This window comes from Aegilops tauschii, chromosome 2, assembly GCF_002575655.3.
Source record: "Aegilops tauschii subsp. strangulata cultivar AL8/78 chromosome 2, Aet v6.0, whole genome shotgun sequence".
Lineage (NCBI taxonomy): Eukaryota > Viridiplantae > Streptophyta > Magnoliopsida > Poales > Poaceae > Aegilops > Aegilops tauschii.
This window is the reverse complement of record NC_053036.3, coordinates 654,108,934-654,127,082: the sequence shown is the minus strand read 5'-3', so window position 1 is coordinate 654,127,082 and position 18,149 is coordinate 654,108,934. Positions and strand designations below refer to the sequence as shown.

The 18,149-nt window shown below is 50.4% G+C and overlaps 1 protein-coding gene across 1 annotated transcript; it reads right to left on the bottom strand.

The window, feature by feature from the left end:
* Window positions 1-5,731: 5,731 nt before the first annotated feature.
* On the bottom strand, window positions 5,732-6,982 carry LOC109745917 (glycosyltransferase BC10-like). The gene has a single exon (XM_020305030.1). The coding sequence runs from the start codon at window positions 6,980-6,982 to the stop codon at window positions 5,732-5,734; it is 1,251 nt and encodes a 416-aa protein (XP_020160619.1).
* Between the last annotated feature and the right edge of the window lie 11,167 nt (window positions 6,983-18,149).

Sequence of the window (18,149 nt, the reverse complement as noted above, 5' to 3'; positions counted from 1 at the left end):
TGTCTATTGAGTAGCCTGGCCTCGGTTTATATATGCACCGTAGGCCTAGGGTTTAGAGGAGTCCTTGTCTTGGGCGCCAAGTCTTGTAGAATCCTCCTTGTATGCGGCATGGGCTGTCCGAACTGGCGCAATAGTGAACCGCCATGGGGGTCCTTTGCCCGATCCAGCTGGTCGGGAGACGACGTGGTGAGTACCCCCTAGTCCAGGACACCGTCAAAACCATGTGAGGCAGCTAGTGAAAGTAGAACTTGAATAGTGGTCAGTCGAGCCACAAGTGAGTAAGTGTCAAAGAAGTCTTCACCTTCCTTTTGGGTATAACCCTTAGCCATGAGCCGAGCCTTGTACTTTTCAATAGTACCATCAGGCCTAAGCTTCTTCTTGAATACCCATTTGCATCCTATAGGTTTGCACCCATAAGGACGATCAGTTATCTCCCAAGTTTCATTCGCCAAGATGGAATCAATCTCGCTACCAACCGCTTCCTTCCAGTAGTCAACATCTTCAGATGCATAGGCCTCTGAAATAGAACTGGGAGTGTCATCTATGAGATACACAAGAAAATCATCACCAAAGGACTTTGCAGTCCTCTGTCTCTTGCTCCTAGTAGGAACTTCATTGTTCTCCTCCACAGGACTTTCAAAGTGTTCCATCGAAATGGCAGGTTCGGTAATTGTAACTGGTTCCTGATTTGATGAACTAGGCATCTCCTGATTAGATGAGGTAGCCATATCCTTCATTGGAAAGATATCTTCAAAGAAAGTCGCATCATTCGACTCCATGATCGTACCGACATACATGTCAGGTACCTCAAATTTTACAACCAAGAATCGATAACCAATGCTATGAAAAGCATATCCCAGGAAAACACAATCCACTGTCTTTGGTCCAAGCTTGCGCTTCTTTGGAATTGGCACATTGACTTTCGCCAAACAACCCCAGGTTCGTAGATAAGAGAGTTTTAATCTTTTCTTCTCCCATTTTTCGAATGGAGTTATCTCTTTGTTCTTTGTTGGAACACGGTTTAGGACATGACATGTACTCAATATCGCCTCCCCCCACCATGCCTTGGAGAGACCCGATGTGTCTAACATGGCGTTAACCAAATCTGTTAGAGTACGGTTCTTTCTTTCGGCCACCCCATTTGACTGAGGTGAATAGGGAGGCGTCCTCTCATGGATTATACCATGTTTCGCACAAAAAGCATCAAATTCATTGGAAAAATACTCTCCACCACGGTCGGACCTAAGCCTCTTGATTTTCCGATCAACTTGGTTTTCCACTTCAGCTTTATAGATCTTGAAAAAGTTCAAAGCCTCATCCTTAGATTTCAGAAGATACACACGTCAGTATCTAGTAGAGTCATCAATTAACGTCATGAAATATTTCTTTCCACCTTTTGTCAAAACCCCATTCATTTCACATAGATCTGAATGTATGAGTTCAGTGGTGCAAGATTTCTCGTTTCCGCAGTCACATGAGACTTACGAGGTTGCTTAGCTTGCACACACACTTGACACTTGGATCCTTTGACAGTGGTGAAACTAGGGATTAAGTTCAACTTCGCTAGTCGCGACATGCAACCAAAGTTAACATGACAAAGACGTGAATGCCACACATTTGATTCATTATTGTTGCAAACATGATTAACAACTTTATTGCAAACGTCTGACAAGGATAAACGAAATAGGCCTCCTGACTCATAGCCTTTACCAACAAAGGTTCCATACTTGGATATTACAAATTTATTCGACTCAAAGACAAGCTTGTAGCCATCTCTACACAGAAGAGATTCGCTAACAAGATTTTTATTGACGGAGGGGACATAATGCACGTTCTTCAGCCGCACGATCTTCCCCGAAGTAAACTTCAGATCGACCGTGCCAACACCACGAACAGAAGCACTTGAACCGTTGCCCATCAGCACGGTTGAAGTCCCTGCGGTCTGATAAGACGAAAACATGAAAATATCACCGCATATATGCACATTAGCACCCGTGTCAATCAACCAATCAGGAGAATGACATATTGAAAGAATAGTGGGAAATATACCATACCTAGCATCCTTCATGTCAGTGTCTCCAATGACAACGTTAGCGGCCTTGCCGCCTTTCCCAGGATGACGCTTGTCATAGCGATTAGGGCAACTAGGAGCCCAATATCAGGATCCCCACACACATGACAAACACCTTTCTTCTTGTCATTCTTCTTCTTGAAGTTCGTGTGTTGCACAGCCTTGTTTTTCCCATCAAACTTTGCTTTACCATCAAACTTGCCCTTGTTCTTGAACTTGTGGGGCTGGAAGTTCTTCTTCTGTACCAGATTGGCACTAGATCCTCCCTCAATACCTCGAGCACGTGTATCCTTTGCTCTCGCCTTTTCTTCCACATCAAGAGTGCCAATGAGATCCGGGACGGAAAACTCCTGTCTCTTATGCTTCAGTAAGGTAGCAAAGTTCCTCCACGAAGGAGGAAGCTTAGTGATGATACCTCCGGCAACAAACTTGTCCGGTAGCATACAACTGAAGTGCTCAAGTTCTCTAGCAAATGACTGTATCTCATGAGCATGCTCAACCACGAAGCGCTCTTAAGTCATTCTGTAATCATAGAATTGCTCCATGATGTACAGCTCAGTGCCAGCATCCGAGACCCCAAACTTGGCCTCAAGTGCATCCCACATATCTTTTCCATTTTCAATTGACGCATAAGCATCAACTATGTTCTCACCAAGAACACTCAAGAGAGCAGCCTTAAACAGAGTATCCATTTTCTGAAAAGCTTGTGCCTGTTGAGCATCAAGCTCTCCTTCAGGTTTGCCAAGAGTGACGTCATAGCAACTCATGGTTTGAAACCATAAGACTGCTCTCACGCGCCAACTCTTTTTGTGGATACCCTCAAACATAGGTGGTCTCATGGAAGCAGCAAAGCCACTCGAGGTAAATTGCCTATAATAAGGTTTTTGGATTGTTGGAAATATGAGCAATTTACCGAATGATTTTATTAACGGAAATACTAAATAAAGCATGACTAATATAGCAGAGATAAAGCAATTCATGCAATCTGACAGAGAAAGGTAAATAGCATCTGCATATATGAACTTGAACTAAACACATCTAGAACAAACACTAGATGAAGTTGCGTATATGAAGTAGATTCTAACATATGTAGGGCAGAGACTAGAGCAAAGAACTGTGGCAGGACTTCTAACAGAAAGAGCAGGAACACGTACGGGACAGCAGCAGCAGAAGCACTGGACTTGGGGTCGACATCCTCTCCACCCATGTCGTTGCGCAACCCGCGGCGCGGCGCATCGTGATGAGGCATGGCGTGGCGAGGCGAGGCGGGTGGTGGAGGAGGAGCGCATGTGGATGTCCCTCTTGTTCTCATCCTCATACATGTGGAGAAAGAGCCTCCCTTATAAAGAGTTCTAACTCCCTCTAAACTAGCAATGTGGGACTAAACTTTAGTTCCACCTCTTGCCTTGCACGAATGGGCTGCGTGGGCCTCTAGGATTTATTAGGAATTTTTGAAACTGCTATTGGGCTAGGCCCAAAATAGACAAAATTCCAGCAGCAGGGGCCACCAACACTAGTAGAAAAAGGGGCTTTTGTCCCGGTTGGTAAGGCCCTTTAGTCCCGGTTTTCGAACCGGGACTAAAGGGTCGTTACTAATGCCTCTCCCCTTTATTCCCGGTTCTTACACGAACCAGGACTAAAGGGCGCGGCCACGTGGAGCTCCACCTTTAGTCCCGGTTTGTAACACCAACCGGGACTAAAGGAAATTTTATGATTTTTTTTTGAAATTTTTTTTGAAATTTTTTATTTTCAAATTTCTGAATTATTTTAACCTCTAGTCTCTAATCACCACCCCTCGTCACTGCTCAATTTATCCTCTAATCACCCCTTATCATTCCAAATCATCTAACTTCCCGAACGGTCACCCATCCTCCCACTCCCCCAGCCTGAGCACGCTTAACTTCCGGGTTCTATTCTCCCTCGTTTCCAAGTCTGCACTTGTTGTTTTCCTGACAATAGTAAGATGTCAATCCTATTAACCTTCAGGAATTTTGCTTGAGCATGAAGTGACACATTTCACTGTTTGAGTTTGAAACTATTGTTTTAAAAAACAATAATTATTTAGTAACACTAATATTTCTTGAATAATTAGTTTGACCATTGTTTGACCACAATTTGACCAGATTTGACCAAAATTCAAAATAACTGAAATAATTATTTAGTAACACTAATATTCTAGAATAATTAGTTTGACCATTGTTTGACCACAGTTTGACCAGATTTGACCACTTTTTTCCAAAAAAAAATTGAAACTATATTTTTTTCTGTTACTAGTGGCACACCTAGCAAATGGTGCGCCACTAGTAAGTTTGAAATTTTTTCGATTTTTTCCACTCTAGATCTTAAAAGCCCCATCACTTTTTTTCTGTTAGGTTTTTGAGGATTTTGAAAATGTTTAACGGGGTTCCCCTGGTTAAATTCTTATATAACTTCTCGAGTAGATGATTTTTCATATAAAAAACTTTTTAATCCGAGTTCGTATGCAAAAGTTATGCCCATTTTACAAATTCCAGAGAGATTTTGTAAATAAAGTCGAAATTCATATTTGTAAATTTCCCAACAACTAGACCACATATCACATGGGAAACTTATTTTATTTTATTTTTTTGACATTTCCATCATTTTCTTTTGGCGGTCCGGGGGGGGGGGGGGGGTGGTGGGGAGAGTTTGAAAATGGGACCTTTAGTACCGGTTCGTGCCATGAACCGGTACTAATGCCTCAAAGCCCATTAGTACTGGTTGGTGGCACCAACCGGGTCTAACCTTTAGTCCCGGTTGGTGCCACCAACCGGGACTAATGGGCATCGCACCCTTTAGTCCCGGTTCGTGGCACGAACCGGGACTAAAGGGCCCAGGTGAACCGGAACTAATGCCTTAGCCGCACGAACCGGGATAAATGCTCACATTAGTCCCGGTTCGTGACTGAACCGGGACTAATGTGAAAACTGCCCTGTGACCAAAGCCCTGTTTTCTACTAGTGCAACAGAGCCGGGTAGACCCCACCGGGTACAACCAGGTAAGTAGAAGAGCAGGAATATACCATTCACCCACCCCGCGTTGCCTCGCGCAGTACCCGGCAGGCAATACAACCAAGCGCGCTCATTCCACACACCCAACACACTATCAGGTGGGGCCAATTCTATGTAGGGGCCACCAACGTACCTGGGTAAGAGTGAGGGCGAGTACATGAGCAGCAGTACACCCCTCATCCATCCCACGTCCACGGTCAAAAGACATGCGCGTCTGAAGGGGACATCTGCCAATTGCCTGCCCTGGAGGGCGAGCTGCGCGGCCACCAAGAGGCAGACATCTGGGGCCATAGCGCCTGAAGTAAAGGGGACGCAGCCGTGCCGTGCGTCCCCGCAAGCGGACACTCTCTCTATATCACCATCATGATCTAGTACGTCCAAATTAAGAGAGAGCATAGTTGTAGTAACTAATTTGAAGTGATACACAATTAAGTTGTTTGTCATTCGTTCATTCATTGTAAAACACAAGCTGTCTGTATACATATACATACATACATATGTAGATAGTTAAGTATATGTAAGTAATTAGCAAGCATGGTCCATGTAATTAATCAATCAATCAGCTTAATCAGCTAAGAAGAAGAAGAAGAAGAAGAAGAAGAAGAAGAAGAAGAAGAAGAAGAAGAATTAATCAGAAGTCGAGTAGGGTGGTGGTGAGGTTGATGAGCGTGCCGAGCGCGCTGGGCGCGAACTTTCTTGCGAAGAGGTAGCACACGGTGGTGGGCCGTCCGTTGTAGAGGCACTGGGTGCCGTTGTTGCGTATGGCCTGTATGAACTCCTTTGTGACGGAGGCCTTGCCGTAGCGGGCCGGGTGCGGGCCGCCGCGTGACCAGTCGACCCATGTGATGGTCCGGTTGGCGTTGCGCGGCCCGTGCACGAGGTGGAGGTAGGTCGGGATGTAGTGCTCGTCGGGGTAGCAGGAGGGGGTGCAGTGCATGCGGAAGACGTGGTAGTAGCGCCGGTCCGCCACGATGTCCACCGCCAGCTCGCGGCTGAGCTCGAACCACTCCGACCCCTTGCGCCACTGCTGCTCCGTCACGTCGGGGGCCATCCGCGGGTTGTACCGCCCCGCGCACTGCGGCACGTCGATGTTGTACGACTCCACGTAGCTGTGCGCCGAGTTGATGAGGTACTCGTACACCGTCGGGAAGTTGAACACCGGCACGCAGCTCTCCGACACCAGCACGAACCGCTGGTTGGAGTGGTCGAGGAGAGCGTTGGCGAGCAGCCGCTTCTCGGCGTCGACGAGGGTGATGGACCCCCACGACACGTCCCGGCTGGGGATCTGCCTGCCGTAGAAGGGCGACGTCGCCGACACGTTGAGCACGTACTCCGGCAGCGCGTGCACGTACACCGAGTAGAGCCCCTCGTGCCCCCGGAAGAAGCGCTCCCACAGCCGGGCGAACGGCAGCGGCCCGCGCGTCAGGAACAGGAACGCCACCTTGGGCACCCGCTGGTACGGGTACTCCTCCACCCGCGGCACCATGGAGGCGCGCCAGAAGAGCTCCGCGTCCGTCATCGAGTGCCCCTCCGGCGACCCCGGGTGCACGAACGACATGAACGGCTGGCTGATGTGCTGCTCCGACGACATGGCCAGCGTCGACGGCGGCGTCGGGCTGTTGCTCGAGATCAGCGACGGCGGCGAGCTAGACGACGTGCTCGTGCCCGTTAACAAGGTGTAGTAGTAGTAGCGGGAGATGTTGGCGCTGGCGCCGAAGCCGATGAGCACGCCCGTGAGGAGCACCAGCAGCAGGGTCAAGGCCTTCAAAAGGCACCACGACGACCAGCAGCAGTAGTCCTTGCGCGGCGCCGGCGGCACCACCACCCCCGCCGCCGCCTCCTCGTCCCCGGCGCCCACTCGCCGAGGCTTGAGCTGCTTCATCGATCGATCGGTCTATCGATTACAATATATATTATTCCCGGCTGCGCCACCGCCTTCAATTCCTCCTCCTCCTCCCACACCACACGTATGCGTATGGCCGCCGGCGGGCGATCAATTGATGATCGATCAACGCCCGCATGCAGGAATCAATTAGACAAGTCGGATCTCTCCCTGCATGCAGCGACGCAGAGGCAGAGGCAGAGGCTGGGGATCGATGGATCGATCGCCGGCCTGGATGAGTGCATGCATGCAGATGCAGACTGTTTGCTCGCTCGTCGATCGGCCGGGGAGATGGGTGGATGGATGGCCGGAGGTGAGGTGAGGCCGCACCGCACCGCAGCGATCGATCGAGAGAGAGAGCTAGATGGTCGTCGATGGTAGGGTGTGGCTGTGGGATCGAAGGATCATCAAACCGAGTGGAAGAATGGATGGCATGCACGCTATACTACGTACGTGAGCTTCCCTTCCTTGGGGTGGCCACCAGACCACGCAAGACGATGATGCATGCCATGGCATGCAGCAAGACTTGAGGACGCCGCGCGCTCGTTGCCGCACTTCACTCCCTGCCACCCCTACCCTGCCCCTGCCCCTACACACCTCCACTGTTCCACATGACACATGCATGCTCCACTTGCTTTAGTTTTTTTAAACGAGGCAAAAGATTTGCCATTTTCATTGCTTGATTAAGAAAAAGACAATTGTCCGGTTAATTAACGGAACCTCGGGCGAAAACCGTTACAACATGCCCACATAATAGGGCACTCCGGCAAACCTGGCACCCACAAGATCCACACGCCGTCGAGGAGAGGACACCGTCGAGGTGGCCTGCAATGTCATCGTCATCACCTCTCCCCGAGCAGCCAACTCTGACTTCGCTACCGACTTCCCATCAAGACCCTTCCGAACGAGTGGCACGCGAGGACCTCGTCGGCCACAGCCAAACAATCGGCCGAGATGTCGAGGACCGGCAGCTCTGATTTTGTTGATGCGCTTCGCAGGAGAAAGTTGCAACCCTCACACCGACCTAGTCCATTGCATCTCCGGAGAACACCGTCCGCTAAAACCGCCCTCATGAAGTCATCGTTGCCCCAGGGGCCCCGCCACGTGCAGCTCCGACTTCTCTGTCTCAACGAGAAACAAACAGAGGCGCACCCATTGGCGCATCAAACCACCGACATCAGAAGGACCAGCCGCGACCCAACTCCGCACGCCACCATCGTAGTTGCCGCACAAGTCGCAACGCCAACCACTCGCATCACTGGTTGGGCAGCATCCAACCGTGATGTCATGCACGTCCAGCCCAGGGAAAGCGCAGAGGGGAACGAGTCTTCAAGATGATGCCCCAATGAGGGAAGCGACGCTGAAACAACGTCGTCGCCCGACCCTGCGACAGGGCCATAGGCTTTCACCCGAAGACGAACCCTGGAGGTGGACAAGGCTAGAGAGCTCCACGACGACCCTTCGGCAAGGAAGAACGACGCCCACGGGCGCCGCATCGTCGGCACCGGCAAAAGCCATGCAAGCTATCACCCGGAGAAACTGGCCTCCAGACCCCCACGCAACCAGCCATGGCAGGGACGACCTGCAGCTAATCCACACACCCACTGGCCCGCACACCTCTGGCGTCGTGGTAGCGCCACCACCACGCCGGATCCATCCACCTTGCCGCCAGCAGGGGTCGACGAGCCGTACCCGGCCAAGATGACCAGATCTGGCGAGCCCCCAGCTGCAGCAACATCGCAGAGGCCACCAAAGACCGGCGAGCAGCAGGCCCGCAAGCGGAGGAGCCACCAAAAGGCCGGAAGAGGGAGCGCCACCCCACCCCAACTCACCGGCAGGAGCACCGGGCCGCAGCCCAGGAGCCCGATGGCACCGTCACCGTGGCTGCCACCCGTCGGAGACGCAACCTTGGAGAACCCAGCCATCGAAGCCGCCGCGGTGCCCCGCAGAAGAGGGCTGAGCCTTCCTCCACCCGTCGATTTACCAGCCGTAGATCAAAGGGGAAAGCCCCGCCGTCGCCGTCCGCCACGACGACCTCATCCGGCAACCGGGGTGGGGTGGGGGGGGGGGGGGAGAGGTAGGAGACAGGGCAGGCCCGCGGCGGCTCAATCTAGGGCTCCACACGTGTCGCCCCTGGAGGCGACGCGGGGGGCGGGTGGACTTTTTTGCTCTACTTGCTTTAGTTTTGATTGCTCTCTTAATCGATTTTGCTAAACATCATGTGCCTGAATTCTTTGTGTAGCGTCAGACACTTTTTGCAATGACGAAAGTAGGGACGGGATGGCCTAAGGAGCGCCGACCGGCCATCACGAGGCCGAGCCGTGTACAAGCAGGAGCCGATGATAGCCGACAGGAGCAAGTCTGAAACTTAACCGGGAAGCATGAGAGAAGACATAGGGGTGTCACATTGATTTTTCTCAGAGCCAAGTTTCATGAGCTCAATTTTAGACTATTTTTGGTGGGCAAGTTGAGGACATTTTCGGGGCTAATTTAGTTCATGCTATGTTGATGAAGAAATGTGAGTTTTTAAATCTTTTTTTAGTTGAGTGAGTCTTTTTAAGCAGTCGCCACTATTTTTCACTAGTTGTCGCTAGAATTCTTGGAGCCCATGGACTGATGGACATCCGGACAGGCCGAATCACCCCGGCACGTCCATGTGCCTCGTGCAAGACGGATGAACCACTCGCCTCGAGCACAGACCCTAGTGGGCCGACCCACTACAAGCTTTTGTTTTCCCTTTTTTACTAGTCCGAGCCTTTTTGTTTTTCTGTTTTCTTACGTATAAATTCCTACAATGCCCTAAACCATAATATGAATTTGAAAAAAAAATCATCATTTAGAAAATTCATATTTGAAAAAATATTTGCAAATTTTAAAAAAGTACATGAATTTTTGGAAATAATATCCATGGATTTGACAATATTTGTTTATTTAATTTTTTTATTGATTTGAAAATGTTCACGTGTTTTAAAAATATTTACAAGATTTAAAATAAATTAAAAAATAATGAAAAAATAAATAAAAAGGGAAGCAGAGAAGGAAAAACAATAAAAAGAACAAACAGAAACCGATAGGGAAATCGCAACAAGAAAACATAGGAAAAAAAACAAAGCAGAAACTTGTAGTAGCTTCCCAAATCCGAATCTAGAGAAGGTTATATGGATAGACACAACAGGGTAGGCGCATGAGCTCTGTGTACGAACAAGGAAGGAAAGCGCCAAATAGGAGTTGGCCTAGCAATATGCTAGACATAGGGAGAGGTCCTAATTGGCGCCTTTAAACTGGTGCTCACACACGAGAGTGTATGGGCTGGCCCAGTTGAGTTTTTTTAATAGATTGATTAACTGGTGGGCCTGTCCACTAGTGACCGTTGACCACAGAGAGTTGACAATTGACTTTACAAAAAAAGTTCCAATTTTAAAAATAAAAGTTCAAAATTTTTGGAATAAGTTCATAAAATTTGCAAACAAATCTGCAAATATGAAAAGGTGTTCAAGATTGGGAAAGTTCGTGCTTTGGAAAAGGTTTGAAAAAATGAAAAGAAGTTTCACAAATTTGGAAAAGGTCCACAAAATATTTGAAAAAAAAATCTTAACTTGAAAAAAGTTCAGGAAATTTGGAAAAAGTTCATGAATTTCAGAAAAAGTTATGGATTTGAAATGGAAAAGTTCACAAAAAAATGAAAAATGTTCGCAAAATTGGGAAAACTTCACAAACCTGATAAAAACGGAAAAATAAAATAAATAAAAAGAAAGTACGAGCAAAAACTGCCGATAGCGGCAGCTCAGGTACCCTTTGAGGGAGTCCTGGACTAAGGGATCCTTGGGCGTCCGGCTTGTTATCCATTGGGCCGGACTGATGGGCTGTGAAGACATGAAGGCCGGAGACCGTACCCGTGTCCGGATTGAACTCTACTTGGCGTGGAGGGCAAGCTTGGCGACCGACTATGAAGATTCCTTCTTATGTAACTGACTCTATGTAGCCCTAGATTCCCTCGGTGTCTATATAAACCGGAGGGGTTAGTCCGGAAAGGATATATTCATTACCATAGTCATATAGGCTAGGCTTCTAGGGTTTAGCCATTACGATCTCGTGGTAGATCAACTCTTGTAATACTCATATTCATCAAGATCAATCAAGCAGGAAGTAGGGTATTATCTCCATAGAGAGGGCCCGGACCTGGGTAAAACATCGTGTCCCCCGTCTCCTGTTACCATCGATCCTAGACGCACAGTTCGAGACCCCCTACCCGAGATCCGCCGGTTTTGACACCGACATTGGTGCTTTCATTAAGAGTTCCACTGTGCCGTCGACGAAAGGTTCGATGGCCCCTTCAATCGTCGATAGTGACGCTGTCCAAGGAGAAACCTTCCTCCCCGGACAGATTTTCGTATTCGGCGGCTTCGTATTGCGGGCCAACTCGCTTGGCCATCTGGAGCAGTTCGATAGCTACGCCCCTGGCCACCAGGTCAGATTTGGAAGCTTGAACTATGTCACGGATATCCGTGGAGACTTGATCTTCAATGGATTTGAGACCGCGGCGATCGCTCCCCCTCGCCCGATGAACACGACTTAAATCTGTCATCGGACCAGATTCTGGAAACGGTTCCTGTAACTGCTACGACCTTAGATCCAAAGCAGTCTACACCATCCGAAGCCACAGAGTCCGCGGCGTTGGAACTGCACACAGACTCAATACCAGGCAATATCAGCATCACCGGAATTCCGGACTCGTCTCCGGCTATAAGTTCCGAACTTCGCACGCCCCCAACACTGAGTTGTATCGGTTGTCAATCTTCGAGTTTAGCACCGCAGATATCTTTCAGCGCTCACCTTTGAGCGATGTGTTAAACTCTTTAAGAATTTGTCCTTGGAGAAGGACTCACAGCCGGACTATGTTCGGTTCGAGCTAGAGGCTGATGACGGGGAATTTTTCTTCCCACCCGCCACCCACTTCATAGCCACCGTCGATGACTTAACCGACGTGCTTGATTACGGCTCCGAAGACATCGACGGTATGGACGACGATGCCAACAAGGAGCAAGGCCAGGACCCGCCATTTACTGGACGTTGGACGGGCACCTCTTCGTACGATGTGTACATGGTCGACACACCTAAAAAAGCTAGCGACGATGACAAAGGGGATCCAGTTGCGAATAAACCTCCTGAGACACAGTCCAAGCGTCGGCGCCCTAAACGCTGCTCTAAGCCTCGTCGCTCAAAAGATGGCAACACTGGCACCGGAGAAAATAGTACTCCGGGCGAAGCCGAAAACAATGAAGACCCTGTTGGAGCTGCATCCGAACAGGAGGATCAAGACAACGGGCAAGATGACCCTGATAAACAGGCCATGCCCAATGACCCGGATGATGATAGTTATCGTCCAGTCTCCGAAGATGAGGAGAGCCTCGGCAGCGAGGATTTCATCGTGCCTGAGGCACCCCTAGAGCAGGAGCGCTTCAAGCGCCAGCTAATCGCTACTGCCAGAAGCCTAAAGAAAAAGCAGCAGCAGCTCCAAGCCGATCAAGACCTACTCATCAACAGATGGACCGATGTCCTCGCAGCCGAAGAATACGGCCTCAAGCGCCCAGCCAAGAGTTACCCAAAGCGCAGACTGCTACCTCAGTTTGATGAGGAGGCACCAGATCCCATACCTCCCTCGCGCAATGAGGACCGACCACCACGTGGCCGGGATAGTGCGGCGGACCGACCACCCCGCGGTCGGGATAAAACGGCAACTCAGGCCGAACAACAGCCCGCCCCACCGCCTCGTAAAAACAGGGACAAAACAACTCGGGACCATGCATACGACCTTCGGCAGGATCTGGACAGCAGAGCAGGACATACCAGATAATTCTACGGATCGCGAGGACGCCTCCCGACTCGGGATAATGGCTACCTATTCGGACGTGACAAACCTAGTCACACCTGGGCCGATAACCGCAGACGGACTTCATCGAAGGTGCGCCGTGACGCGGCCCGATATAGAGGCGCCGCACACCCTCTATGCTTCACAGATAAAGTACTGGATCACGAATTCCCCGAGGGGTTCAAGCCCATCAATATGGAATCATACGACGGAACAACTAACCCCGCAGTATGGATTGAGGACTTTATTCTCCATATCCATATGGCCCGCGGAGACGACCTCCACGCCATCAAATACCTCCCACTAAAGCTCAAAGGACCAGCTCGACACTGGCTAAATGGCCTGCCTGAAAATTCCATCGGCAGCTGGAAGGACCTTGAAGAAGCTTTCCTTGACAACTTCCAAGGCACTTATGTCCGGCCACTTGACGCTGATGACTTAGGTCACATAGTTCAGCAACCTGGAGAGTCCGCCAGAAAATTCTGGACTAGGTTCCTAACAAAAAAGAACCAGATCGTCGACTGTCCGGATGCCGAAGCCCTAGCGGCCTTTAAACATAGCATCCGTGACGAATGGCTCACCTGCAACCTCGACCAAGAAAAGCCGAGGTCCATGGCAGCCCTCACGACACTTATGACCCGCTTTTGCGTGGGAGAGGATAGTTGGCTGGCTCGCAGTACAAACACAGCCAACGAAGCAGGCCCCTCCGAGGCCAAAAACAGCACCGACAAGCTCCGGCGCAACAGACACAAACGTCGAAGCAATGGCGATAACACCGATGACACTACAACTCACGCCGGATTCAGTGGCTCTAGGTCCGGCCAGCGAAAGAAGCCCTATAAAAGGAACGGCGGAGGACCATCCAGCTTGGACCGCATACTCGATCGTCCGTGCCAGATACATGGCACCCCGGACAAACCGGCCAACCATACTAACAGAGATTGCCGGGTATTTAAGAAAGCCATCAAGGTAAATAGCGGAAACAAGGAAGGGGAATCGCAGAGCGAGGACGATGAAGAGGAGCACCGGCAGCCGAACATTGGGGGGCAGAAGAAATTCCCGCCTCAAGTCAAAACGGTGAACATGATATATGCTACACACATCCCCAAAAGGGAGCGCAAGCGCACACTCAGGGACGTCTATGCGGCAGAGCCAGTCGCCCCAAAATTCAACCCATGGTCGTCATTCCCGATCACCTTTGATCGTCGAGATCATCCAACTAGCATCCGTCATGGCGGTTCGGCCGCATTGGTACTCGACCCAATCATCGACGGATTTCACATGACACGAGTCCTAATGGACGGTGGTAGCAGCCTCAACCTGCTCTATCAGGATACAATACGCAAAATGGGCATTAATCCCTCATGAATCAAGCCCACGATAATTACCTTTAAAGGAGTCATACCAGGCGTAGAGGCCCGTTGCACGGGCTCAATCACGCTGGAGGTGGTCTTCGGTTCCCCAAATAACTTCCGAAGCAAGGAGCTAATCTTCGATATCGCCCCCTTCCGTAGCGGCTACCACGCACTGCTCAGACGAACCACGTTTGCTAGATTCAACACGGTGCCACATTATGCTTATCTCAAGCTCAAGATGCCCGGTCCACACGGTGTTATTACAGTAAATGGAAACACGGAACGTTCCCTTCGTACAGAGGAGCACACCGCAACCCTAGCAGCAGAAGTACAGAGCGGTCTTCTCAAGCGGCACCATAATCCGGCCGCCGAGCCCCTGGACATCGTTAAGAAGGTCCGGACTACCCTGCAACAGGGCAGCCCGGTTCGTCAAGAGCTGAATTAGTAAATTCGGCCTTCGTCCCAGCCCCGATGAGGAAATGGCATTAGTACCGCGCGTACATAACTACGCACTCAAAACCCCATGGGTACTGACGGAGGCATAACTCGCTCGCGACCCACAATACGGCTTGACTGACCCTGGGATTCGCACGCCTTTACGTTTTCTTTTTATTACGTTTTTTTCTCTTTTCGAGGTCTATGCGAACGACCCGCTTGCAGAACACACCAAGGAGGCAAGGAGCTCGGGCACACAAGGGAATCCCCAGGTGGTCTCTACTAAACGATTGCCATACTTGTTTTACATACCCGCATGCAGCTCGCCCTTGGTTGCGGCATGTTAAATAGCCTTACTTGCTTATCGCATTACTTGTACAAAGTACGCCTCGACGTACTAATTACATCACAATGGCGAATGAATGATGGCATCATCTTATTACTTCATTTTCCCGTTTCCTCACCTTTGTATTTATTACTCATTGCACACGTACACCATGGTACGTATTACTACGCCAGGGGCTTCATTACACCCCGCATTACGGCAATAAAAGTCCGAACACTTTTACAGTATAGTTCGGCACCCCGAACTTATAGCATTATATGCATCAGCTCCGAATCATGTCTTTGGTCAATAGTTGGGTTGCCCGGCTCCTGTGCTTACTACCTTACGTTCCGCTATATTGGCTAGGGTAGTAAAGGGAGAACTACTGCAATTGTGTCCCAGTTCTTCCGGACGAGCAACTCAGTAGAGAAAGCCGAAAACTGACTGTCATGATGCGGCGAGAGCTGGTCAGCTGTTCGAGAGGTTTCAAATCGTTAGAGATTTTTTCCGCTTCTTGCGAAGAATCGGTTCCTGCGATTAGGCGTGTACAACGCCCCTAGTTTGGCCTTCCGAATACCAGGGGCTTCACCAACTTTCTTAATTGTCAAACTCCTATGGCTTAGTGAGGGCGGTAAAGGCCGCATAGTCTGATTGCCTTGTTTGTTGCGCTGAACACCTCCTTTAAGGACCAGAATGTGGAGTAAAGAGTGTTTAGATTTATCCCGAACACCCCCGTACTATCTACGTGGGGGCAGAAGCCGACGACTGGTCAACCCTCAGATTTCATAAACGGCCACACATGAGGCAAAATATAAATCGCAAGCATTATAATACATAACATCATTGTTCCACATTACAGGACAAAATAATACAAATGTTCTCATGGGAATATAACATCTTTCGAACATTGCTCCGCCACAAGGCAGGACCCCTCCAGGACACCATCAAAATAGAGCTCAGGTCGACGATGCTCCTTGCCCTCCGGCGGCCCCTCGGTCATCAGCTTCTTGGCATCCAGCTTTGCCCAATGTGTCTTGACGCGGGCAAATGCCATACGCGCACCTTCAATACAGACCGACCGCTTCATGGTTTCGAGCCGCGGACAGGCACTTACAAGCTGCTTAACAAGTTCGAAGTAGCTGCTAGGTATAGGCTCGGCAGGCCACAACCGGACTATCAGGTCCTTCATGGCTAGCTCTGCCGACCTGTGCAGCTCGACCAACTGCTTTAGCTGGTCGCTGAAGGGCACCGGATGTTCGGTTCCAAGACATTGGGACCAGAATAGCTTCTCCGTAGACATCCCTTCTTCGGCTCTATAATGCTCGGCAACATTTGCTATACTGCGCGACAGATCCATAAACGCCCCTGGAAAACCCAAATTCGGATAAGTACAAGGAACGTTTCTTTTACATACTTGCTTTGCATGGTGAAAGACTTACCCACCGCAATCTTCTTGGCCGCCTGAATTTCCTGGAGGTCGTTCTGGGCTTCGGCTTGTGCATCCTGTGCGCTCTGGCGGGCATTCGCCAGTTCGGACTCTTGCGCCTTACAGTCGCGCTCCAAGGACTCAAATCTCTCGATCGCACCCTGGAGCTGTTGCTGCGCCTCGCCAACCCGGGCCTCGTGCTTCTCGCGCGCGGCGCGTTCCTTGGCCGCTTTGTCCTCGGCCTCGGCAAATGCCTTCTTGAGGGCTGCCACCTCGGTCGTGGCCACTAATAAAGTTGATGACACTTTAGTCCGGACGGACTATTCATTTTTTCTTAAAATATACCCGCAGGTTACTGCATACCTTGGCTATCCTCCAACTGCTTTTTCACGAGGCCGAGCTCCTCCTTGGCCTGCTCCAGTTTCCGCTTCAGTCCGGAGACCTCCGCAGCATGAGCGGTGGCAGCCTGCAGCGATACCTGCTTATTCACATAGACAACTTATGTTAGACTCCTGCGATATTTCTTCTTGATCCTCTGTTCGGATTTTTCTTCCCGAACACCAAACAGAGCATCAGGGGCTACTGTCTATACTGTGATATTCTTCCTACAACCACATTACTTACCTCAAAGCCCGATAGAAGGCTAGTCCAGGCTTCAGTCTGTCCACTTTTGACGAACTGAACCTTCTCTATTATCGTGCCCATAAGGGCATGGTGTTCATCCACAATAGAGGCGCCTCGTAGCGTCTCCAGTAGATTATCCGGTGCCCCTGGTTGGACAGAGGTCACCGGCGGAAAAGGCACATTCCCTCCTTTGGGGAATGCCGTTCACTAGACTCCGGAGCCGCGTAGATCTCCGGAATGGTATCCGGCTCAGGTCCAAAGGGAACTCGGCTCCCGTCACCAGTCCCCATAGGGGATTTTCCCCCATATGTCCGGCGACTGAGGAATCGTCCTGGGGCGCCACCCCGACGATCACCGAAAGCTCCCCCCGGCCGGGGAAGGTCTTTTGCGACACCACCTCGTCGTCACCCTTGGGAGAGACGGAATGAGCAGGTGGCGGAGACATGCTAGCCATCTCCTTTGAGTCTAGCGATCCCTCTATCGAGGATCACGGGGAGCCATCGCGTGCCGGACTGCAATGACAAGTTTTAAGGTATATCAATATTACAAACCGGGAAGGCCAGACATTTTCGGATTCTGGTACTTACGAGGCGGCTCGAGGCTTGGTCCGGCGAGGTCGCTCCGGACTGCTATCAACATCCCACACGGAGTTGTCTGCGAGGGAGCCTTTAACCCTCTTAGGTGCTTTCGCCTCCGGATTCGTGGGGGCCGCTCTCTTCTTCCTCCCCACTTCAGGTGGGGAGTCGTCTTCTTCTTCCTCTTCGTCGTCGTCGTCAGCGGATGAAGAGGACGTCTCGTCTTCGGATGTCACGCCCGGAGTGCCTTTTCGGCGAGGGCCCCTCTTGGCCCCTTTGGTCGCCTTCTTGGCCATCTTCTCTGGCACCTCATAAGGTGCTGGAAAAAGCATTCTCGTCAGTAATGGGAAATCTTGGTCTTCGGGCATTGGAGCCGGACAGTTAATCCCCTCTGCTACCTTGATCCAGGCCTGAAAACATGGGTAGGAAAGCTTAGGCTTTTTCCCAAAATATGCTAGTAAATGGTACACCTTGAAAGCATTAAAAGAGCTTACCGGGTTAGCCTGGCGTTTTAAGCTAAGCCCGCGATCTTCGGTCGTGGGCGGTGGCGTCTCGCCG

Bases quoted from the DNA above. Each gene is read 5' to 3' on its own strand.
- LOC109745917 (XM_020305030.1), bottom strand. From the start codon at position 6,982: ATGAAGCAGCTCAAGCCTCGGCGAGTGGGCGCCGGGGACGAGGAGGCG.